At 39.2% G+C, this 25,268-nt stretch overlaps 1 protein-coding gene across 7 annotated transcripts in view; it reads right to left on the bottom strand.

Annotated features, from left to right (window-relative positions):
• The window catches only part of ACSBG1 (acyl-CoA synthetase bubblegum family member 1), a 33,296-nt gene extending 8,305 nt beyond the window's left edge, over nt 1-24,991 (bottom strand). For 2 of the 7 annotated variants that reach the window (XM_015872482.2, XM_015872483.2), the window contains exons 1-8: nt 21,009-21,140; nt 14,864-14,946; nt 7,145-7,362; nt 6,433-6,521; nt 5,531-5,651; nt 4,971-5,051; nt 2,456-2,605; nt 505-681 (exon numbers count right to left, since the gene is read on the bottom strand). In XM_015872482.2, coding sequence (XP_015727968.1) covers nt 505-681; nt 2,456-2,605; nt 4,971-5,051; nt 5,531-5,651; nt 6,433-6,521; nt 7,145-7,362; nt 14,864-14,946; nt 21,009-21,058 — 969 coding nt within the window. In that variant the 5' untranslated portion in view covers nt 21,059-21,140. Of the gene's footprint in view, nt 1-504; nt 682-2,455; nt 2,606-4,970; nt 5,052-5,530; nt 5,652-6,432; nt 6,522-7,144; nt 7,363-11,051; nt 11,185-14,863; nt 14,947-17,344; nt 17,449-17,733; nt 17,828-18,146; nt 18,245-21,008; nt 21,141-24,875 lie in introns of those variants that run through there. The other 5 variants (XM_015872484.2, XM_015872487.2, XM_015872488.2 and 2 more) reach the window with 5 other exon arrangements.
• Between the last annotated feature and the right edge of the window lie 277 nt (nt 24,992-25,268).

Raw genomic sequence — 25,268 nt, 5'->3', positions numbered from 1 at the left:
CATTGCAGAAGGTCCACATCACTGAAGAAGAGGTTTGGTGATATAGTCTGCAACCTGCCTCCATTTCCCCCTGAAAATTGCTTACACTTCTTCCACATTTATCTGCCTAAAATAGAAGCTTATTGATCTAGACTACAAATTTGACACATACGTTCAGAATATTGTGAGCATGAATTGTGAAGTTAGCTGCTAAATCATGGAAAATACCATAACTGACTTATTCCCAAGTTCTGTTGTATCAGTTATGGGTTTTATGTGGAGACAAGCAAGAGATCAGCTCATAACTACAGAAAGAGACTCTTCCTATGCAATTTCACCACAGAAGGAAATGGAGTTTAGAGCACTGGATCATGAGTCTAATGGATTTTATTTTTCTGTAATTCCTAAAATAACAAGCTCTTGATCTTCATCTTCTGTGCCTCTTCTAAGATCACATTTCCTCCTTCAGATGTTTTCCTAGATTGAAAAGTGCAATCTTAATCAGGCGCAATGCAAGGCAGTTACCTTCAGAGCATCTGGCTCAGCAAAGTAAACTTGCTCTCCCCATTTGATTCCAGTCCACAGGTCATATATTTGTGCAGCTATGTGGCTGAGTGGAAGATAACTGACTATGGACTCCTGCTGGACCTCTGCAGGTTGCATATCTCCTGCTCTGCTGCAATGTGCTGATGTCCAAGTTATCTATTTAAATTAAAAAAAATAATTTTTTTAACACAAACAGGATCTGCATGATATGCTAATACATCTATGAAGAATCTGCTTACAGAACTTGCTGAAGACATTGCAATCTTTGACAGCATACCAGGTTGTCATTCCTCTGGTGCCACTCAGTCATAAGCAAGGTTAATTCATCTAATAGCACCAAATGTTTGCAGATAATAGAAATAAACGTGCTTGACTGGCTTATGAACACTACCAACTCCCCTCACCCCAGTGTCTCAGTTAGGAAGGCAGCCATGGACTAGATAGACAAGGAGAAAAAGTGATCTGCCACCTTCTGCAGTTTTCCTCCCATGGACACTTTCTACCACCCTAGCACTTTTCACTAGCATGCATCTAAATGCCTACCTGAAAAATAACAATATTTACTCAGTGATAAATGAGCTCACAGGATAGTTAAGTAACTGCAACAAGCTAATTGTCATAACATGGCCACGCACAAACAACAAGTATCCTGCTCCTCCAGAAGATTCGCTGCAATGGTTCACAGAGGCCTCCCCTACACACACAAGCAGAAGTGTATGTGTGAATAACGCTGAAGATTTCCTGCTTGACTTCTTAGTGAAACTGTATGGTGTTTCCTCCTTTCTGATTCTTCTTCATTTATCTAAGAAGATGCAGTTAAAGGATGCAACAGATACATATATTTGTTATTAGAATGTACTGAATTCAAGACCCACTCATATGTGTGGATGTGAGGAAAAGAACATATGTCCATGACAGAAAGAAGGAAATAGCTTTCCTAGAGGAGTCTAATTAATCTCAACTAGCTAGGTGAGGATGCTCAAAGGAAATTATTTCAACTTGGTAGGGAAAAAATACAGATCACATATAATACTTGCTATCATAGTATATCCTTTTCTTCAAAAAAAATATGAAGGCTAACTTGAAAGTATGTTTTACCTAAGAAAATAGAGATTCTCAAGGAAAAGCTTTTAGTGAGCAGCATACTGTGAGAACAGGCCACTCCAAATTCAGGTGGCAGCATTGGTCAAGCAGCTATCAGAGACTTAAACACCATAGGCAGAGTGGGATGTCCTTGAAACGTGTCTGTACAGATTGCTCATCCTCTTTATCCTCCAAAGCCTTACAGCACGCAGGCACACTCGTAGCAAATCTGTGTGAGTGCCTGTGACCCACTCAGCACTGGTTTTTACAGATGGACAGTGGCATACTTCTTTTGACTAAAGAAGGCAGCAACAGGTTACAGGCAAGGCATGTTTTCCACTGTTGGTCAACATAAAAATAGCCTCTCTGTGATCATCAGCCAGGAATAGTTTGGCAGCTAACATGGAAGTGATACCAGACTCTTTTGAGATAGAAGAACATAGAATTTGCAATGCCAGGTCACTCTTTTTGTCTGTCAAGACTACTATGTCCTCCTTCAAGGTATTTCTGTGCTGATTACATACACGTGAGTGATTGCTCACTACCTGTAATTGCTTCCACATTCTTTTAAGAGAAGTGACGATGAATAACAAAGTGTGTATTCATAACAAACTACACTCAAACTTGTGAAGTGCTACTTAGAATGGAGTTTCATTTCTCACCATGTTTATGCTTTATCAAAACCAGCTGACTGCATTTTCAATGTTGCTTTGTAATACACAGTCTGTGTTGCAAAACTAGAGCCTTGAAAGTCTTCAGGTAATGTAGCAGTCTTTTCAAAACACAAGAACACGTATCCTCATACTTTGCTATTTTTTGTGCTCAAGAAAAAGTTGGAAATACGTACATTGTCATGACTCAGCATAGCTCCTTTTGGCTTCCCTGTTGTTCCTGATGTATATATTAGTACACAGCACTGATTTGGCTTTTGGGAGTTAATAATGGCATCTAAAGTAGCATCACATATGTCATCTCCCAGCTTCAGAAACTCTTCCATCTAGAACATGCAACAGAGAATACAGGATGTCATCCTTGCAAGTCAAAAACATGAAATTACTGAATCTGTCTGAAAAAATGGCAGAAAAGTTCAATGTCTTTCTCTGGACACAATTCCAAGGCAAGTTTCCCCAGAAGCTGCCTGTGTTAAGAACTCAATAAGAATATTGTATAACTTTATGTGGAAGCTGCACACAGACAATCTGAAAATATGCTGCTGCGAGTCTTTTCATCATCTCCAAAAGAAACAGTATTACTGTTTCCTCATCCAAGATGCATATGCGCAAGTCATAGAAAATACAATTACGTTACTATCTTGCACCCAGAATGATAATGACTTAAAGGAATCTGAGTCTACATTTTTAGAATTACACTTACCACAATCCAATTTTAATTCCCTGTCCACTACATAAATATTTTCAGTAAAAGAATGAAAACTTCTGGGCAAAAAGCATCATCTAGATGTATGAATGCTTACCCAAATTCCCTGCTGTTTAACAGCAAACAGAACAGATGATGCTGATCACAGCTTCCATTCAAATTTGCTTCAATCTGGAAAGAACTAAACCTTTCATGATGTTGGACTTTTGTGCAGCACAAAGTGGTCCGAGAAGCATGATGAGCTTTATCCTCTACACTTCATTGGTTGTTCTAGGCCACATCTACCGTGTGTACCTAATAACCAGCTAGTTATACTGCTGATCTCTGTGCTAACTGAAAACTAGCATATAATAGAAATTAAGGAAGTTGGTAACCAAAGGTCAGTTTCCTATCAAGACAGGGTGATTCAAACAGTGCTACAGAACCATGTTATCCAAGAGCAAGATAGAGCAGCATATCCATTCTTCACAATTTCTTACAGGCTGTATCCAAGGTCACGTAGTTGTAAAGGGGATGATGTGTAGGAGAGCAGAAGTTAAAATCTCCCCCTCTGCCTGAGGGGGAGTTCATTCTTTCCTCCAAACCTCCCTTTGCCATTGGCAGTGTGCTACTAAGGTTGCAAAACCTTATCTCTGTGGCACCTAGACAACAACTTCTTGGGTAGCAATACTGTCCACTGCTAACCACCACTTCCAAGCTTTACACTTTCTTCTACCAAATCAGCTATCTGGGAAGAGAGTAAGTACAGAACACAGCTCTACAGCAAGTAAAGGACTCATCGCTAATCATCTCTACCCACAGAATAAAGCTCTATCTATTTAACTAGCTTCTGGAAAGTTTGGTGTTGTCAAGGGTGTCATTGTTTCTACGTAACTTAGCAGTTGCTCCTGCTTTCCTGACCTTACTGTCTTCTCATACCAGAACGTGTTAATCACTGTATATCTGTTGCCTAGGCTTTGTTTACGGAACAGTACCTGCAACAGTGAGTGCTCCTGTTCTGGACTACGAAAGGTGCAAACAGCCACAAACACTACTGACCGTGTTTGCATTCTGGAAACACATGCTAATAAGAGAACTAGAACTCTGTCCTTACTGCAGCAATTGCTCATTACATCTCAGCTGTCAAACAGCAATCCCTTTTATCATATGACATGTGGTTTAGGTCACTTAGATCAAAGATAATAAATAATAATTTCTGCCTTTGGAAATTTGATCTCTGGATTCTCCTTTGTGCAATATGAACTACAGCAACTGTCAGACTTCCTCACAGCTACCCCTCTCCATGGAGAAAATATGTCCAACACACCTGAACAGGGTTGATTTCAAATGCATCTTTCAGTAATAGAAAAAAACATGTTCATTCTCTCTTCCAAAACTCTTAATCGTTGAGGATTCAGCAAGTGCTGTTTCAGAATTATCTGCTAGCCCTTACTCCTTTCACTATGAAATATAAGCAGTAATATCTTTGTGTTCCATTTTTCTTGTACTATATGTAAAACTACTCCATATCAATGCATACAGTATTGTAACATTGTGTATTATCAACATCAAGCTGTGGGTGAAATAAGATGTAGATACCATCTGTAAAAGTACAGGCATTTTCATGTTCTTGGATCCAGTGCAATGACCCACAATTCAGATTTGATTAGAGCTGGCGGACAACTTTTTTTAAATGGTAAGAGCTCACTTTCTCACCTGAGAAGCCCACAGGTGTTCTGTTAATCAAAACTGAAAACCAAACAACAACGAACCAACCAGCATTAACACAAAATACAGCTAAACAAGGTAGCTCTCACTGTAAATGAGAAACAACAAACATCATGTTACACGTAAGCTAAACAGAATACACTGATGAAGCTTCTGAATACATTTACTGGAAGACAGCAATGCATTCAGAATGCCAGACGTTCCACAGATCAGAAAGAGTACAAATTCATCAGCTAATTAATACCTTAAGAATAATAACTCTTCCAGCATTCACGTACCGTATACAAATTTGGATGTCTCTCCAAAATTGAATCCCTGTATAGCACAACAGCTTTCAAGTGTGGCAAACGATTCCAGATCTATTAGATTTAAATAAAATAATAATTATAATTTGTTATTCATATCTTGTATTCTTCCCCACTGAAGTTCTGCCAAAACAGTATTTGGGTTGACGGAAGAAACCTCCCACCTCCCTCCTCTGCTGAATATTTCCCCCTAATTCATAACCATCTCATTTTAAAAAGATGTTAAGATACACAGTCTGCTCTAGATAGACTGTTTTCAGCCAGAAGATCTAACTATTAATTACACCAAAAGTGTCTCTTTAATGTGCTCCCTCTTACTGCATCAAGAGTACATATCAAGGCACGGGCAAGGTCAAGCTGAAATTTGACCACTGCTGCTGTGGTTACCCATGCCAATCACCAGACTTACTTCCAAACTTATTCTGCCACAAAAGGTTTCATGATACAGGTAGCAAATATGGTATTTGGGAACAATATAGCATTAAGAAGCATGGAAAATATGGCTTGTAAGTAACCGTTCAGCCACCTCATACCTGCATTATCTTGTCCAATTGTTTCTGATTTTCCACAACCATGATGTTGGTTTTGCTGTCATAAGCGATGTAGTGGCAGGCTTCTGGAGAATTGGTTGTATATATTCCTGTGACAATTCCTCTGGATCCAAAATTTGTATATTTTGCATAGATAGAATTATTTATATTTATATGTGCACACACATGTAGATTTAATACATAGCATACACATGTAGATGTAATCTATAACATGTAGCATTCGATATGCAGAAAGTAAATAAGATATCAGATGGAAGCTGAGAAGGGTATAAAGATGTGGAAGTACACATTACCACAGCCGTCATGCTGGTTTCAAGTTTTCAGACGTACATGGGCAATACAAGCAAAATAAACTCAATTCAGTAGAAGATGCTGTAGGCTTGGATTCAGTATTTTTGCCTGATTAAGGCTACAATGGAGTTAAATCAGAAAGTGATTAAAAAAACACTTGTCCTCTTTCTGTTCAAGCTGCATGTAATTATCAGTTTGAATTTCACTGTCATTGGAACAAACTGAGAGGTAAAAATCTAAGTTGTATTAATGTATAACAGGACAGTAGGAATCAGGCTGGTGAGTACTTCATCTGTTGCTTTGCTCACTTGAAGTTACCTTGCAATATTTGCATTGTAGACAAGTATCACAAAAAGGGGAGTCTTATCTGTTTCCCACATTCTAGTGGCAGAAGACACAGGTTTCATTTATGAGTTTCTAGACAAATCCAGATAACACTGAGAGCTATGAGACTTCAGCAGGTTGCTGAACACGCTCATCAGCTGTAGCACAACCTCCACAATGTGGCACCAAGTGCGAATTTCCCAAATTTCTAAACATAGCAGAACAGAAACCTGTACTTTCCTACACAAAAGCAAAGTAAATAACCCTACCCAGCAAACACAGCTCCAACAGCTGAGATGAACCACTCTGGAGAATTAAATCCAAGGATTGCTACGCTGTGGAATCTCTCAAGACCAAGCTTAAAGATAATAAGCACAAGGTTATACAAATATAGGCATGTTGGATAAAAACATAGCACAGAAAATGAGATCACATACAAATGATGGAAAGTTGCGTTATTTCAACACTGACAAGATACATCCACCCCCATCTCTATGCCAATATCCATGGCAAAACTGGAACCTGTCAGTAATAAACATCATCTAAACTTTCCACCACCCCTCCTGCCTGATTAACCTCTGCTGCTGGGACAGGCCTGAAAAACACACCTTTTCAATGTGGACAGAGGCACAATGAGAGTTAGCCGTAGCCTCTGCTCAGAGTGCAGTGCTTTTGAATTGCTCTATCTTGACAAACAGTGTTTCTTTCACCCATCTTTCTCTTAACCTTAAAGCCCTATGCTAAGCATTGTACCTATGCTTAAGTGAAACAACAGCTCTTCGCTTGCAGTGGCAGCAGTTATTATCTCTCAGACCAAACCTATTTCTATCTTTATTATTTCAAGAAGAATGTGTCTGCCAATCTTCAGTTAGTAGAGGGAAAAAGAGGAGAAAAAAAACCAAAGATGAAAGCAACCTCTGAAAATTGTATTTTTAAGGAGACAAGAGAGAAAAGGGAAATGGTTTTGCTCTCTGTACCTACCTTCAAGAAGCTCTTGGCTGCTTTCCTGGAAAGGCAATAGTACTCTGAAAAAGTTATCTTCTCCCACTTTCCATTCTTCCTGCTGGCCAAAGCATTAAGAGAGCCGTATTTTTCGAGGCTCTCCTTGAACATTTGATGAACCGTTATGGGAGTCTGCGGACATGAGTTATCTATTCTCAGTCTGACTCTGCCATCAGCAAAGGAAGTCCACAAAGACTCTGGGAAGGAAAACATTGTGAAGGTACATTACTGAAAAGTAATGCAGCAACAGCAGGTCACTCCTCCCTGCCGCAGACTTCCACAAGCACGGCATGCAGGCTCATTTTCATCACTGGTGAAAACGCACAGCTAATGGAAGTGACTGCGCTGAAAAAGAGTGCTTTGTAACTGAGAATTTGCTCCCACAAATAGTGTTATTGTGCTCTTTGTTTCTGTTGTAGCTTCCTATTTATTTCCATGGGAACATTACTTTTGGAGCAACCTACATATAGACCTTCCTCTCCACTTTGCCCATCTTGCCCTATTTCATATTTTGCCTTCTCCTTTTGTCTCTCTCATTCTAATTATCTTCCCAGTCATTCACTCTTTTTTAATCCTTCTCCTGCTTCCTTGGCAGGACAGGATGCAAGCAGGGAGCACCACCTAATGCCACTTGGCTTTCACGGAGGTGTCGAGGACTGCAGCAGTCCCTGGCATTCACAGCTAACGGCTGTCTCAAAGTTCTTGGCTTGCAACTTTGCTCTTGAAACACAGCAGGAAACAGACTTAACACAAGTACACTTCTAAGAGAATTTAGGAGCTAGTTAACAGGCAAAACTTGGGTGAATTCTTAAAAGGAAGACAAAAAGAAAATAAGCAAAACCCACATAATTCCCTTGATAAAAAGCTACTGATTCCCATCCCTCAGAAAGAAACAGCACAAGAAATATTTTTCAACATAAAGTATATATATATTCTACAAAGAAGTGGAATGAAAAAAAAGAAAATCAGACAAAATAGCTCAGCTTTGTAAGAAGTTAAAATAAAAAAAATACGACTTCTTGAAATTTCTTAGTTTCAGTTGGCACAGAATTACTTTCTTCAGAGTGTCTGGTATGATGCTACACTTTGGATCTATGAGAAAAAACAACACTGATAACAGAGTGGTGTTGAGAGTTGCTGCTAATGGTGCTTCATAGAGACGTATCTATCCACAGGGAAGGGCACAAGGAGCTGGGAGGGAACAGAACTAGGACAGCTGACTCAAACAGGCCAAAGGAATGTTCCATACCATATGACATCATGCAGAAGGAGTTTTGAAGGGGTGGGAGTTCATCTTGCTTTCTTTCACTGCTTAGGAGATAGCTGGGCTCAGGGGCGGCAAGGAACTGCTTGTGCATCACTAGTATCACACACACATGCACACACACATCATATATACATTATAAACATCCATCGTACCTGGATCTCCTTTAGGACACACCTGCAGCCTCCCTCAAGTTAGGCTTAACAATCCACACAGATAATCATATAGCATATGAAGCTACTGTAAGCTCATAAATATTCACCTAGAAAGCTTCACTTTGCAGCAAAAGGTCTTGTAACCTCACCATAGAAAATCAGATTCTTAATCAACTGAACAAGGTATAACTACTAAGGAGGGAAATACCACAGCCAGCCTACTTTGCTGCCAGCATTTTGTGAAACTACTCCAAAGATTTCAGTGCCCTCACGCTATATCCCAGCATATGGACAGCATTTTGAAAAAAACAGCTGATTTACTGTTCTAATCCCTTCCCAGACAAGAGGATACAAGCCCTGGTGCTTGAATTGAATGGAGCTATCAAAGCTGTGATGTGTATCAATTTGACACTACTGTTCCTGATTGATATTATGCTGCATTCAAGTTCCTGACACACAGCCTTGCGTTTGTTCTGTTTGTCAAGATGGACAAGAAATTAACAGTGACAGCAATAAACACAAATCCTAAGGCTTAATCTCAATTTGCCTTCATTTTCCTGTGTATAAATTGCATATAATGATTTTAAAACACAGGTGCGGAACCTTACCCAATATTGTTGTGTGTATTAAGGTCAGTGGATAACAGGCTCCACAAATCCAGGTATTTCAGACAACAAGCAGTAATAGGAGATGGTAAGTAATGGACAGACAGACTTCCTCAGTGTAAACAGTGGCACCCACCAAACATTTTATAAGTGGAGAGGGCAAAGCAGGTATTTCTGTATGTAATCCCAGTCCTGGTGTGAAGAGGATGAAACAAACCTGTCAGGGAAGGAAGCTATTGCTAATGTAAAGGCTTATTTTCCCACAGTATCACAAAGCCTGGATGAAAAACTCTGTATGATGTTCTGGCTTCTAAATCAACAAAGATGGGACAGACCAGAGGTGTGGGTGTACATGAGTGGGCAAGTGAAAAAAAAAATCACACCACAAAGCTAAATTACAACATTCTAGTCTGCATATTAAATGAAATAATAAAAAAACTCAACACTCTTCAGTGTCTCTCCAAGTGAACTGAAAACATTAATATTACTCCTCAAATCACATTACAGAAGTTGTATAATGACAGTATTTTCACTGCAGGCATTTGGTATATTTGTATCCAGACTAAGAACAGAATAAGTGTTACAGAGACTCAGCAAGTTACCTTCATAACACACACTACATGCAGCAATGGAATACACATTTCTACATTCATTCAGCATCTGCACTCGCATGAATTCACGGGTAAAACTTAAATCTAAAGATAGTTGTTAAGTTTCGATAAAAAGAAAAAAAAAATCTTAAGAACTCTCTCCCACAGATTTTGTAAAAACAGCAGAAAATGAACAACATGCTCTGTTGTTGTCAGCGTGCAAAAGGACATGAAGTAGAGGGCTCAGTCTTTTCAGAAAGAGCCTGGGAAGGAATGCCTGGCTAAACACTGAATGAACTGATTATATACTTTGGGAAAAGCAAAATAGGTGTCCTGCCACACTAGCAGCTGAAAGCTAAACTGCAATATCCAAGCTGGGAATGAACTTACTATCTGAAACCTAAGAGTAAATCAGAATAAGGTTCTTTCAAATAAACTATGAGCACTGATACGTTATGCACCTGTAGATTTAGAGAACATAATGAAAAAAGCCAAACACACAGGAGCAAGCAGGCAGAGCAGACTATTCCTCTCCTATTCCTTCCAGTAACTCCTTCTAGCTGCACTACACTTGGTATCCTCAAATGATTCTTTGATCACTAATATTCAGCCTTGGCTTATGTCCTTCTCAGTACTTCACTTAGAGATAGTGAGAAAGTATTAGCTTCAAAAAAAAAAAAAACAAAACTCAACACATTTTATTAGATAAATTAAAATAACAATAATAAAAAACAAGCACAGATTTTAATCAGGTATTCAACTTTGAGTCCCTGAGCCCCTTCTCAGAAATATGGTCTGATTTTTGTGTGGTGCTGTGTGGAACCAGGATCAATGATCCTTACGGGTCCCTTCCAGTTTGGGATATTCTATGACTCTAAGTCCCATACACTCCTGTTCCTGCAGCATAGAATCATAGAACTGCTTGGTTGGAAAAGACCTCAAAGATCATCAAGTCCAACCACAACCTAACCATACTCCCCTAAGTAGTAATTCAACCTCAGCTCAAATTGATAGGCCATAGTTATACCCTGAAAAGCAGAAACTAAAGCTATGATTTAATTTCTGCTTGAAACTCATTCAGTTTTAACTCACAAAATGTTGTTTTGATTACATGCCACTTCCTGCAAAATATCACTGTGCTCTAATGACCAGTGAAGGCATTCAGCTCTCTGCCAGAGGCATTTTTTTAACAGACAGTCATCATCCCAGATTCCACAGCTGTGATGCCATTGCATTCTGCTGACAATACAAACACATCATTCCTTCTCTTACCTTTCTTGTGTGTGTTTTTTTAATGTTGTTTTCTTTTTCCCTTCAACACGCCTTCAGCCCTGAAAGCTAAACTTTTCAGTGAAAACTGGAGATGAGTGTTTACACACAGGTTGGAGTAAGAAAACTTGGCATCTGCACCAAACTTCTCTCATGTGAATGAACAGATTAAACTAAGAGGTACAGACCTTCCTGTGAGTCAGAATACATACAGAGTGATTTTTTTTTTCCCCAAAAAACAAACTAACATCTTTCCCCGCTGCTTGCCTATACTCACAGTTAGGGGAGGGAGACAGGAGTCTGTTATATTATCAATCATGATAAAACTGTAGCTTTAAACTCTCTAAAAATATATATATATATTTGCATTGAATAAAATAGTTGGACTATATTTAAGTTAGAAAATCAAACAAACCATATTGATGTTCTAGTTCACAGATGCTTTCACCTTTTCCAGTGGATGAAAAGGGAATATTTTTCAGCCACAATAAAATATATTGCACTGTAGATGTAGTGAGTTGCTACAGCAGTGCATCAGAGATATAAAATACCCTTCAAAAAAAATGCTTCTGCAAACTGACATGGAGGGAGTGGTGCAACAGAACAAACAACTGGGTATAAAATCAGCTTTGCAACAACAGTAATGCTCTTAAAACTGATTACGATGCACCAAAATGGAGGTGTGTGGAGGGTGTAATCAGGAGAAGGATCACTACTGAGACACTGCCCAGGCATACAGAAAGTTCAAAAACAGCTAAGTGAGGGATGAGAAAAGGGCTTCAACAAGCACATCAGAAAACAAAGGAAGACCCAAGGATATAATGAGCAGCTTACTGAAACGGGACTTGGAAAGGGACGATGTATTCAGTACCTTCTTTGCCTTTGTGTTTACAGAAGGGCTTCCTAAGTTTCTGTGCCTAGTGATAGGTAAGAATTTCTACCTTCAGTAGCAGAGGAAGACCAAAGTAAGAATGCAAACTGGATATATACAAAAATGTCTGTGGCCCCAGATGCATTTCTTCACAATCAGAGATCAGGTCCCATGTCATCCCAAGCCTATTCTCCATCACCTTTGAAAAAATATGGCAATGTGGTTCAGATTCCTAGTGACAGAAAAAAGGCAAATGTCACAATCATCTGCAAAAACAGAGAGAAAGAGTATTTGAGTAATTACAGAGCAATCTAGCACGTGTTAGGGAAAACTATAGAATAAACCCTCCTAGAAATCATTGTGGGGCATAAAATGGTGACTGAGACCAACCAGAACAGATTTACCAAGGGTAATTTGAGTCTGTTCAACCTAACTGACTTCCACAATGGCTGTGTAGATGGGAGGAAGAGAGAAGTGGCATATCATTTGCTTTAACAAGGTCTTTAACCTGGCTTCCCAGGTTGGACTCAGAGGGTTTGGATGAGATGGAGTATCAAGTGAATGAAAAAATTGGCAAGATGACTAGTCTCAGAGAACAGCAGTCAACATTTCCAATTAGAAGTGACATTCTTCAGGGGTTAGTCCTGGAAACAATATTGTTTTAATGACTGCATTGCTGTCTTGGACAATGGAATGCACCCTCACCAGCTTCAAAAATGACATCAAATATGGGAAATTGGTCAATATGCCAAAGGGTGAGGCTGCCTTTCTGATGGACTCAAGCAAACTGGAGCAATGGGCTGATGCAAGCCTCAAAGCTCAACAGTGATAAATGGTAAATCAGCAAACAGAATGAACACTGTATGGCTCAGCAGAAAAAGCCCTGTGGTTCCTGGTGGCAATCAAGCTGTATGAGAGTCAGTATTACACTCTTGAAAAGCTAATTCCTGGGCTACATTAGCCCAGCAGATCTAAGGAAGTGATTACTAAGGAAGTGATTATGTCCCCCTACTCAGTACTCATGATGTACCACCTGGAGCAGCATACAGCTTTGGAAGTCCCAGTGCAAGAGATCCTAACAAACTGACAGAAGCCCAGTGGAAGGACTCAGTTGTTCAGAGTGCTTGAACACAATACACAAGAGAAGCCTCTGAAGGAGTTGGGTGAATCTAACACAGATGGCAGGGGGATTATAGAGAAGATACTTTTCTCAGAGGCACACAGCAGAAGAACAAGAGACAACAGACATGAGATGCAACAAGGAAATCTCTTACTAGATGAAGAAAATTAATTTCACAATAGAGGTGGCTAAGATCAAGATCAGGAAGTGAGAGGATGTGGAATCTCCATCTTTAGACATACTCAAAACTCAGCTGGAACAAGGCAATGAGCCTACCACCTTTGAGTGAAAAGCTCGACTAGCTTCTCTCCAAATGTCTTTTCCAACAAATTATCCTGCAATTTCATCAGTATATAGCCAGCACACAAGCTCTCATGTAATTTTACACTGATTTAAGGCCAATACAATGCCTGCTGCCCAGAGTGACACTATTCTAGATTCATATGCACATTATCAGGATAACCAAAACATGGTCTGACTCCATAGGAATGAGTTTCTATAATCTTATGGAAAAGAACAGAGGGGAAAAAAATTCCAAAACAACCTGAGCTCTTCATCAGACAAATTTACATCTGAAGTTAGAGAACATAAAACAAGACAGTTCATAACCAGAAAGCATTGCAATCTCCCTTCCATTTACATACAGAACAGACCCACCAACAGCATGGGCATTGCTACATATATCACATTTTTGACATTTAGTCCTCTCCATACTAATCATCTGTGTAGTTGTGAGGTGCTTCCAAGTAGAACACTGAGCCTCATTTAAATGGATAGCAGGTAGTGCCACTGATTCTCAAAGTCAAATAAAAGACAAAGACTAACTTCAGTTGTAAGCTCCTGATGCAACTTAAAAACTTATCTAAGATCAAAAAAAGGAACTGCTTAATTAAAATGAATAGACGGTGTCTTGTGATCACAAGAAAATTATGATGGAATAGCTGGAATGGCTTCTACCCATAGCTGTTCATCTCACATCTCTTACAGAGTCCATAGTAACCTACGCAGGAGTGGCTGAACAGCACACACATTCCTTCCTGAGCACTGTGGTTTACAGACCAGCATATTACTGCAAACCCCAGCCAATAGGAACCTCTGGGACACAAGCAGGGTAGATGCTGGTGGCAGTAACCAACGTCCCAGATAAATGCTATTAGAAATATAGGTCAGAATCTTCACGAGCATGCAAATAAGTACACTCTGTAGAATTACAGCCTCAGTAATAATCTACACATTCAATATGTGTCAAATAACTCAATAAAATGCTCTGATACATCTGAAGATAAAAGGTAGTTGTCACCTTTATCCATAAAAATTTCTTCCCTGCTTACTGAAAAACAAAGTACAAATGCCTATTGGTCCAATTGTTTAAAAAAGAGAAGAAACACAGCAAAAAAAACCCAAACACACCAACTAAAAGGAAATTTTAAAAAATCCAACAAAAGAAAACAAATGTGAACCAAAGAATTGATTTTTTTTTTAAGACTACACACACATATGAATACAAGCATGTATTAATACACATGGAAATCTGCATGTGGTTTGCCACATACATATCATTTCTTCAGGGTCCAGCCACAGCCGCTACTCCACTTGTCTTATAGTACAAATACAGCTTGTTTGAACAAGCAAATTCAGATAGCAGTAGCTGTCTCACCAAGGCAACAGGAGCTCCTTCAGGGCTGCAAACTTTCCAAAGAAGCAGGCTCTGGCTGCATCCTTTTATCCCAGCCCTGAAGTCTGTTTGCTAGCATAGATATGAAGATTACAACTAAAACTCCTAAAAAAGAATTCAACCTCCAAAGATCCCCTTTCTTATCTTACCTGTTTGCTCTTGGTCTTCATCCTGGGTCTCTTCAAAATGAGCCAACAAATCTCTGCAGACAGGCTGTCCATCAGCAGTTCCTCTGAAAGAAGAGAGAACTGTTAAAAATGTAACTAAGAGGATCCACTGCAATCCACACACAAGGGGAAAAAAAACAAACCACATCAGGAAAATAGTAAGAAGCACAAAGAGGAAAATCAGTATACAGCTCAGAGGAACAAAGAACATTTTGTTTCTCTTTTGCACACTCTACAATCAGGTTAGACAAGGAAAAGCCTTCAGTCAGGATTCAGTAAGGATGACATTTGTATTTCACTGAGAGGATGCCAGATTCCACACTGTGGAACACACAGGATGGAAGCACTAAATGTGACTCTCAGAGGCCATCAGCTGTGTGATATAAAGAATGAATGATCAGTCCTAACCTTGACCACCACTACCAGCATATTTACATCACATTTCATATCAGTTTTCACTGTGGATATCTGCAAAGGCACGAGTTAGGGTTTGGTGGTCTTTTCTTGTTTTCTTTCCAAAACTAGGAAAAGAATGAGATTCAGTTTGTTATAACAACAATATATTTCTCAAAAACTGCATCAAAGCAACTGATTTTCATTACATCATGGATTAAATTAACATTTTTTGGTTTAAATTTAAATAAGTAAAATTTTAAACAGATATCAAGTTTGTATAGTAACACACTGCTAGGTATATAAGCAAAAAATCTAAAAAACAGAGGAGCACATAAAAGTGAATAACTGCATAAAGTAATGCACTACAGAATATTAAAAATCATACTGCTACTGATGAATAATCTGATGCATTAAAATAATATGACCCAGTGAAACACATAAGTTTCTCAACATCTATATTTAACAGTTAATAGCTATATCTGATACCATTAGTCTGAATATATGGAAATATGACTTTTCCTTCAGTGAAGGCTTCAGCCTGCAGACTTTGATTTAACTGACTTCATTTAATAGAACTGTGGGTGGGAATCAGCAGCCTTCAGGGGCTGAGAACAAGTTTGGATCATCACTTCCTTCCACATAACAATGCAAGAGTCCTTAGTGAAGCTCAAGTTCTTATCCCCTGTAACGTGGAAAGTTCACGCAGAAAAAGAAAATCCAAACAACGCCCTTCCCAGCTGTCAAAAAAGTAACAAGCAGCTTCCAAAGTGGTTTCTAAACACAGCACAATCAAATAGCAAGCAGTGGGACTGACCACTATGTCACACATTATTTAGTATCTTACATTAACAACTCCATTTTATAGAATATATATATGTGGGACAATCCAAGAATTTATTGCTATTTGTTATTCACAACAAAATCACACTTTAAGAAAGCTTTATCCAAGCCAGGCTCCTACAGAAGAACACAGCTGTATTTGCAGCTCTTCACTCATCAGAAGTGGCAGCCCCTGCTCACTACTTCTGCTGCAGATTTCTGTCTCAAAGCAGAGGCACAGGTTGCAAAAGCAGCTGATGGAAAAACAGGCATCATCACTAAGCTTGCCTGTGAGGATGTTTCCCCTGTTGTTAATAGCATAATGGGGCAAAACATGAAAGAGCTTGTCCAATAAACAGAGAATTAGCTCGGAAAATAGTCACTGGCTGGGTGGAGGCGGATGTTGATGAGAAACAGAGTAATTTAAATACAGAGGGGGATTAGACTGTGTTTGAAAAGGTAAGTCTGTTTGACACGTGGGAGAATGATGACCTAATGAAGTGTATTGCACAGAGCAACAGGCCAGGAAGGTATATTTGATGATAAAAATAAATAAAAGCATTTTAAACCACATCAAAGTATGTCTGTCAGCTTGAAATACTTAACCCTCAAAAACGTTCCCATTTGAAAGAAAAATTGCATTTTGTGAGTAGAAACCTAGTGCAAACTTAACTATTTTTTGAATATTAAGGCTTCTCAATCCTTATTTTTTTAGTAAAGTAAGACAAGTGAAGTCTTTGTTAAAAGATAACTGAAGGTTATTTTTGCCTATAATAGCAAAAAAAGCCCTCAGATGAAAATGGATGTGATTGGCAGCATAACAGAATAATCTCCTGTGAGGCTACTCAGAACTTTAAATAATCACAAGTAACCATTTCTCCCAAAGGAAAATCCCTTATAGTCTCTTTTATTCCCGCCCAGATAAGGTCTAAGATACTGGTTTGGTTTATAATTTTCTCCCTAAACATTAGCAGTGTAATACAACAAAAATCAACCAGCGAGTTTGAACTTCTGGCCTCACTCTGGTAGCACTTTAACATGCAAATGTCATCTGAGGAGCTCTACTCATCTAACATCTTCACAAGCATTCAAGTTAGTAACAGTGTGTACAAAGCAGTTGTTATCTGCCTCAGTCAACTAAGCAGCTTGAGAGACATTTTGGTCTTAAAGGGTGATATATTCATTAATCAACAATTTACTGTTCAGCCAGGCTGCACTCTCCCAGTCACACAGCTGAATTGCCTTCACCTGTGCTCCCAGGGCTGAGCCGGTCCTTTTCCAGGTGCTCGATTAGTGGTTCAGGCTGGGGCTCGACATTTCCCATTCTGTTACACAGTGTTGAGCAGCTAGAACTGATCAAAATACACTTTTGCAGAACTCCATTAGCAAGAACATTTTCTGAACAGTATTTCCTGACATTATATGGAATATAATTTGGAGGTACCATTCTATCAACAAAGACCCCATCTGTGGCCTCAAGTCAGTTCTTTTGTTGCATTAGTCTTTCCCGATTAAAAAAAGATTTTAGTTGAAATACACAAATGAGGCTGAATTGGAAAATATGCACTTTTTTCTGTGGCAGAACCTTTCTGCCTTTCCAAGTCAGTGAGAATTTACTCCCCCCCAGCTTTTGTTACCTGATTTCCTGGACAACCCATCTGTATGCAATCCACCAGCTTTAGCCTATGCCAGAGTTGCTTTTGGCAATGTGTTTTGGGTCTGCACTTGCTTGTTCCAAAGCACTTTCTACTGGGAGTCAGGCATTTTTAGCAGTTCTCTGGGCCATTGTAATTCAAGATTAAATCATTAAATAATCACCTGACAATTGTTTATGCAGCCAAAAAGCAGGCAGTCACATTACCTACGGGTACCTCTGAAAACCTGAATGATCCTGGCACTTTGCTCATAAACTTCAGCCACTAACCATCACCCAGATCCTGTTTTATGAGTAATCCTTTCCCAGTTCCTCTTGTACCTTGCAAGTGCTGAATCCAACATTTTATAACAGAACTCTGGGGAGAGGAGTGCAAGAAAATAAATGGAGACTCACATCTGTCAGAGATCGAGACAGAGATGGTGAAATCAGTCTGCCTTAAATCAACATTACACAGTGCCAAAGCTTCCATAGCTCATCAGATAAACAGAAACCTGCAAGCAACATAAATAACTAAGTAGGAAATTCTATATCTCCTAATTGAGATGCTATTAATTATTACCCAGGGCATTTAAAAGATATTTTCTTTTGTTCTTCTGTATAAAGAAAAGAAGGATGGTAACAGCACTTAACATTACTTCCTCAAATCCTAAATTTTGTAATCACACGTAAAATTCTTCCTATATTAAGCACTAAAGAGGTCCTTTAGAGGGGCATTGCTGTCTATTATAACTGGTTTTATTTACTAATTAATCGTCTTTTTAACCAGGGCAATATTGTAATACCTTGCCTATTGTTCTATTTAAAATTTCCCTTTGTCCTTAAAGAACTGGTTAGATTTGGGTTCTAATTAGTTTCAGCATCCTTATGAGACTTAAGAAGGGGGCCACAAATCAGTGCAAATCTGCACCTACTCTTGCAAAAACATTCAGCTGATTTGACAATCAGTCAACTGCACCAGATAACAGCCTCTCCAGTTATTAATACAGCTTCTTTTCACACAAAGGTGTATTTAAAAGCAACACAGAAGTTTAATGAAGAACAAAGCACTAAAGAAAAAGATAAGAGCTGACAGCCATTTCGCTGTGTGCCACAGCTGGCACACACTGTCTAGTAAAGCACAATTGTACTTGCAAAAAAACCAAAAAAACCCAAACCCAACAACTTGTATATTTTGATCTTTTGTTTTACAGATAGCTGAGCAGCACGTGGGTGAAAGGGATTCCAGCAGTTAGGTCATGCTGAACTCATTACCTCCTCTTTCCCTCCTGTTTGAGGTCACACTGAATTTCAGCCTTACAAAAGATCTTTCCAGCTCTGCCCATCTTGATAGAATCTGATATTCTTTGTCTGCTACTGCTCACCTGAAATCCTGCTTGCAGCACATGGAAAGAAACTTCACCCAACTTGACACCACACCAGGTGGACAACACTACTTAGAAAATAACAACTACGCACTGACTTCTTTAAGAAACAGTGTATTTAAGGCAAGGAATTTGCAAGCATGGGACGCAGTCAGTGCTCTGGCCTCTGATTTTCTTTCCTTAGAATTTCCAGAACAAACCATATACCAAACACATTTTTTATTGAATTTAAAGAATATTCAAGAAACATCAAATTCCTATTTGCAAACCTCTGTATGTTTTAACATTCTTTCTGTACTCTTTTTTTTTATTATAAGCATGAAACCAGAACACCATCCTTGCAGTAAGCATGCCGCAAGTAGAACCATGCATGGACCAAAACAGAGGCATCACTACTAATTTACTAACAATTCTAACTGTCACGTGTCAGTGTGTTCTTATACCTATAGGATAAACTGGAGCATAGGAAGCTCTGCACAAATATGCACAAGAACTTCTTCAAGGTAAGGGTGATGGAGCACTGGAACAGGCTGCCCAGGGAGGTTGTGGAGTCTCTTTCTCTGGAGATACTCAAGACCCACCTGGACACCTACCTGTGCAACCTGGTCTAGGGAGCCTGCTTGGGCAGGGGGGTTGAATTAGATGATCTCTAGAGGTCCCTTCCAGCCCCAAAAATTCTGTGACTCTGTGACTATACTGATCACAGATCAAACTGTCCTACAGTGTTGAAGTGGATTAAAAACTGTCAGTTCTAGTATTAAATACTCCAGCACTCCAGAAGCAAGAAATCCAATTACATCAAGCAAATCTTCCAAGTGATGTAACATGCCAGCTCTTATCTAAATCAAGGTGAAGTTCGATTTAACAACTGAGCGCGTGCCTGATATGTTTGTGGGAATCAATCAAATCAGTGCTCAGCAATACTGACAAAATAAGTAGAAGTTAAAACATTTCCTGTATCATTTGTTCTTCTAAAATAGGTATTTTCAAAAATTCAGCTGCCATAGACAAAAAGAAGAGAGCAGCTGAGATGGTTTCTTTCATGTAAGAAATTATGGTCAACTTCAAAATAAACTCTTCTAAAACTAAGTTCCCCAGTCCCTGATCTAAGAGATGGATTATCTGTTTAAGTTCTGTTGCCTTTGAAGGGAAGATGTTCAATAACAAAGGCAAATTACCACCTCAAGTTTTTCCCTTCCATTTTTGCAGGGAAGACTTACAGTCACAGCTGCAACAAGGATGTTTTCATTCAGAGCACACAGAGTGAATGGTAGCATGTGCAGAGCAGACAATACTGAAATTCTAGTTTTCAATACTGCTCTGTCCTTTGGAGACCCGTGAAGGGTTCAGCAGCACGACTGTCCTTTTCTTGACTTTCAGAACTGTGCTATCTTCTGTTATTTGAGAAGGCCTGCAATCCCACATTAATAATTTAATTAGCTGAAGCACTGTGCTCTAGTAGCTGGCTAGTATTTTCAACTAGTATTCCACGTTTGTGTTGAGCTCTGAGAAGCTGAGCCACAGCAATTAAATACACTTTTTGTAAGAATTGCTATGCACAAACTTCTGCTGAGCCCAGACTGGGGCTAAGAGCCTCTGAGCTAGAAAATAACACCATACAATTTCATAGATGCGAATAGGATATATGCAACATACTGAATTAAGTTATTAGGACTAATGCCAAACTAGGAGTCAGTATGGAATAAAACCATTTAGAATTTTCATTACCATTTCATCTCATTCTAGCCTCAAAGGATAATTCTCATTTTGCGTTAGATTGAGACCTGATGAGGCAGATCAGGTTTTTATGGACCCACTGGGTAATAAAAGACAAAGTGAAGTTCTGAAAAATCCAATGATCAGTTTGTTAACATAAAGAATTAAACTACTTTACCCATTTTCATCTTGTAGATTTTTCTTAAGAGTCTCTCCACTGTTAGGCATGATGAGACAGCCTCTGAGGCCGGTCACAAGTACGCTGAAGAACTGTGCGGGTCGGGCATAAATAAGCAATTTGGACAATAGAAGAAACCGACGGTAACTGGTTATTTGTTGGCAAAAACAGCACGTAATACAAGAGGAGGAGACTGCAGCCACAAAAGCTGTTTCTTTCTGATTTTAACATGCTTGAAATGTCGCAGTGCTGTGAGCTGCTTACTGTTAAACTTTCCTTTTAATCCAGTTCTCTTTAATTATCCATGAGAAGAATTTTAATGAGTCTACAATGCTTTAAAATGCAAATCTTTTCTTTGGGCAAGATTTTTAACAAATTAGTTTACACAAGCTGAAGCCGTTCTTATTTTTATTACCATGATTTCCAGAAAACACCACACAATAAATTTGTTTTCTTGAGGAAAACACGGATTAATTACATTAGGAAATTCCTTGTAGTCAGTTATACCTATGAAACACAGTACAGCAACAGCCAAGCACCTCCTCCAGCATTACGACTACTAGAACTTCATTGCCCACACCAAAGCAGACCTGTTGGATACTGTAGGTGTTTCTACACAAAACTCCAGTTTCTATGCAGGATGCAGTAAGCCCAGTTTGGCTACTTCAGCTACTTCTCTACCAGTGAATAAAAAAGACTCAGGGAACAGCTCAACCCTCCCTCTGGGAGCAGCTTCCCTGGGACAGCTTTGGGCTGAGCGCACTGGTACTTCCCTACTTTACACCCACAGATATAGGGTACTTCAACCAGGGGCTGCTCCTGGAAGACTGTGTTAATGGCAACACCTCTGAAAGGAGGACAGAGGGATGCAAGCTGTGCCATGCCACTTGCCTTCACAGCCACAGAACATGCTCTAAAATGTTGCTTAGTGGTACAAAGCCACGATGATTAGGAAAATGTAAGACTAGCAGACTTTGTAGAAGCTTTATAGCAAGAATCCTGTTTTAGTCCAGAGTATCTTGCATCATACACAAATGCTTAATTGTGCACAACACAATGTGATATCAAAGTGTGCTACAATTTAACAGCAAACTCTCATGACTGTCAAACTAAGTTTCTTGCAATTGTCAGCTACAAACAGTCCCGTCATTTTAACTACAGAACCATCAATGTTGTGCTGCAAGAAAAAATTCTACTGTTGTCTTTGCAGTCCTGGTACTTTTCTCAGTAATCTTCAAGCTTCAAATTGTAAATCCTAGTAAATGATGCTAACTTAGAAGAGTTCAGTAAGGAATGATCTCACCTTCCAATGATTTTTACATGCTGCAATTAGTATGATGCTGTTAGCATAGCCGCCTTTTTCTTTACTGCTGGCTTGCAATTTGCACAAGATTGCATCAAATTCACAGCCTGAACCACTGCAGTGGAATGGGCCTCTTTGTCCGGACTACAGGTGAGACTTTCTGAATGCAGACAGGCTGTCGTGGTTTTGCAATTTTTGCTACTGTTACTCCTCATCATGGCATCATGTGGAGCACAGAAAAGAACTACACGTCCCAGAGGATCTCCCAGTCAGAGAGGAAAATACATCACAGAAGCAAAAAATTACAAAACCATGACACAGGCTTACAAAGCTATGAAGGAAATTAGGAGGCAATCAAGGCTCACCTACTGCTTCTGTCCTTTCCTCTACAATTACAACTGGAATCTGCCAGGAATTAGCGACTGATACTTGCACTATCGCTGCAACCCTACACTGTCACAAGATGCCAAACAGAAATATTACAGATCACAGAACAAAGCAGTGTTGTTACTACAGCCAGTAACTCAACCACAGCGCAGAGATCAGCCCCGGAGAGGGTGCAGGGTATGGCACCCCATTCATGTCTGGAACAGGACATTTCAGGGTTAATTCACAGTGCTGCTATGGCAACATGAACCTGTCCATAGCTGTGTGCTCTCATTTTAGTCCCTTAAAGGCAAGAGTGTTTGTCTCACTGCAAACTTAAAATGAAAGGAGGAGTATACTAATTCTGGGTGTTCTCTGTTGTTTGTCCCAGTTTAGTTTAAGCAGGTTGTTGACTCATGCAACGTAACACCCGTGTAATTCATGTTTTTTTGATATCACAGAACTGGTAACAAACATCTTGGTGTAGGAGATAGTTTTTGTTAGAGGCATGATATCAACCTGCCAGTCCTACTGTTATTTCATGCTGCCAGTAGTGGGTCTAAAAACAACCAAACTCCCTCAATAACCAGCAGAATGTCTATAATGCCTTACAGTTCCTACTGCAAAAGTGACATTCACAAAAATGACACCTCTTTCTTTCATTATTTCAAATCAGCTCTCCTAAAGCTCAATAGTTTTTCAGTTTGCTATTAATACCAACCCTCAGTTGGCTTTATTACTGAATGACTGAATACTGCATTAACTGTGATTAGACATGGCCTTTACACAAAATATTATCATTCTAAAAATAAATAAATGTGTATATGTACCTATCATTAAAAAAAAAAAAAAAAAAGCCTCAAAATTTTTAGCTAAAACACAGCTAAATCAGATCACAGATCAGCTCAGCAGTTACCTTTAAATGCTAGCAGGTCTCAGGGTTTAAAGCAGAATTCTAAACCCAAATGTCATTCTAAACACAACTTCTCCTATTCTTTCAAGTCTTAAACTGAGCCCCAAAACATACCTGGAAGATATACACAAATTTTAGCTACCTGGAAACATAACTAGCTGCCATTTCACACTGAAATAACTAAACTTTCCAATAGCGAAGCCTGTGAACATATTTTCTCTAATTGGCCAAACCACAGCAGCAAGAATTGCATTTTGCTTTTCTGAGCAACACACTCTGCATGCTAAGGAATTGTTTGACAGATAGAAAAAGAAATAGATTGATTTGTGCAAAGCTTCTACTGTCACAGCATCTATAACAAAAGCATCTGAGATTTGTTTTCAGCCTCAGTTTGTAGAGACGAAGGAATATAACTGAGAGAAGAAAAAAAAGTAGGTGTCAATGCACACAAGGAAGAGAGAGCTAATTCTGAGAGCTGCTTCTGAGCACATCCTGTAAGGTCAAAACAAGTTTTGGTCTGAGGACAAGCATATCTAGAAACAATTGCACTGCTTCCCTCTGAGGAAAAGTCCAGGTTGGACCACAGGTCACCTGCCATCTGATATTTCCTTACGAGTGTTCACTCATGCAGTTGTATCTGAATCACATTTCCTATAGGCACAAAATACCTCAAGATACATAGCCTTTAACCAGTCAAAGATAGCAGCCCTAACTCTGTTGTTCTACGGTTACTTAAAATTAATTACTACAGGTTACGATACATTAAATTAAAACCCAGCTCTGAATGCTTTAAAGATGGTAGCTACTCACTGTGTGCTATCCTAATGATGTAAAGCAAACACCATCACTTCAATCTGTTACTTTCCACCTTTTCTTCTTTCTGGCTTCTGCACAGAATATCCTTTTCAACAACTCTACCCGTGCAAACACTTCCAGCCCCATGTAAGGTCCACTACATTAGACTGTTATTTTTTATGTAGTCTTTTTGAAGTATATTTTAACTAAGAATCATTGGTTAGAAGTGTTATTTAAAGGTTATCCTCCTAATGCATCCTGATACCTGCTTCAGCTTGGAAAAAAAAACCCAGCTCAACAGGACAGAAAGTTGGTTATGATTCAGATTCCACCTTTGTGAGAGAGCACAGCAGCAAACTTCAGTGTGCCTAGAAACAGAAATTTCAGGCCTCAGGCTCCTGATTTTTTACAGGTGCTTTTTCGAACTTGTTTGTAGAAATCAGAGGTGCTCAAATAAACTGCAGCTTCAGGTAACAGGCTGCATTCTTACCTGTGTCACCAGGAGACAGAACGCTCTTTTCAGTAAGTTTCACAGTTCAGAAGTCATGATTGATGACACACAGCATGGATGGGAAACAAAGGGATTGTATGAGTATTTATTACAGTGAAGACTGAAAAATAAAACACATACTTGTTGAGGCCTATAATGATAATGAATGCTACAAAGGCCAGATGGGAGGCGGCGTTTTGACTCGTTTTGTGCTAGAAGTGAGAATATCCATTTCAAAAAACAAAGGCAGAGTCCTCTGGTGGTTAAAGGAAACAGGCAGCGGGTCCAATTGCTCCCCAGCTCCCAGTCCTGCCTTCTTGGAGAGATGGGAGCTTCTGTGCTTTTTGTTATTGCTGTTCACACCTACGTGCAAACTCATACTTTGTAAGTACT

This window comes from Coturnix japonica, chromosome 10 (genome assembly GCF_001577835.2).
Source record: "Coturnix japonica isolate 7356 chromosome 10, Coturnix japonica 2.1, whole genome shotgun sequence".
Taxonomy (NCBI): Eukaryota; Metazoa; Chordata; class Aves; order Galliformes; family Phasianidae; genus Coturnix; species Coturnix japonica.
Note: the sequence above shows the minus strand (reverse complement) of the source record. Positions and strands in the feature narration are given on the sequence as shown.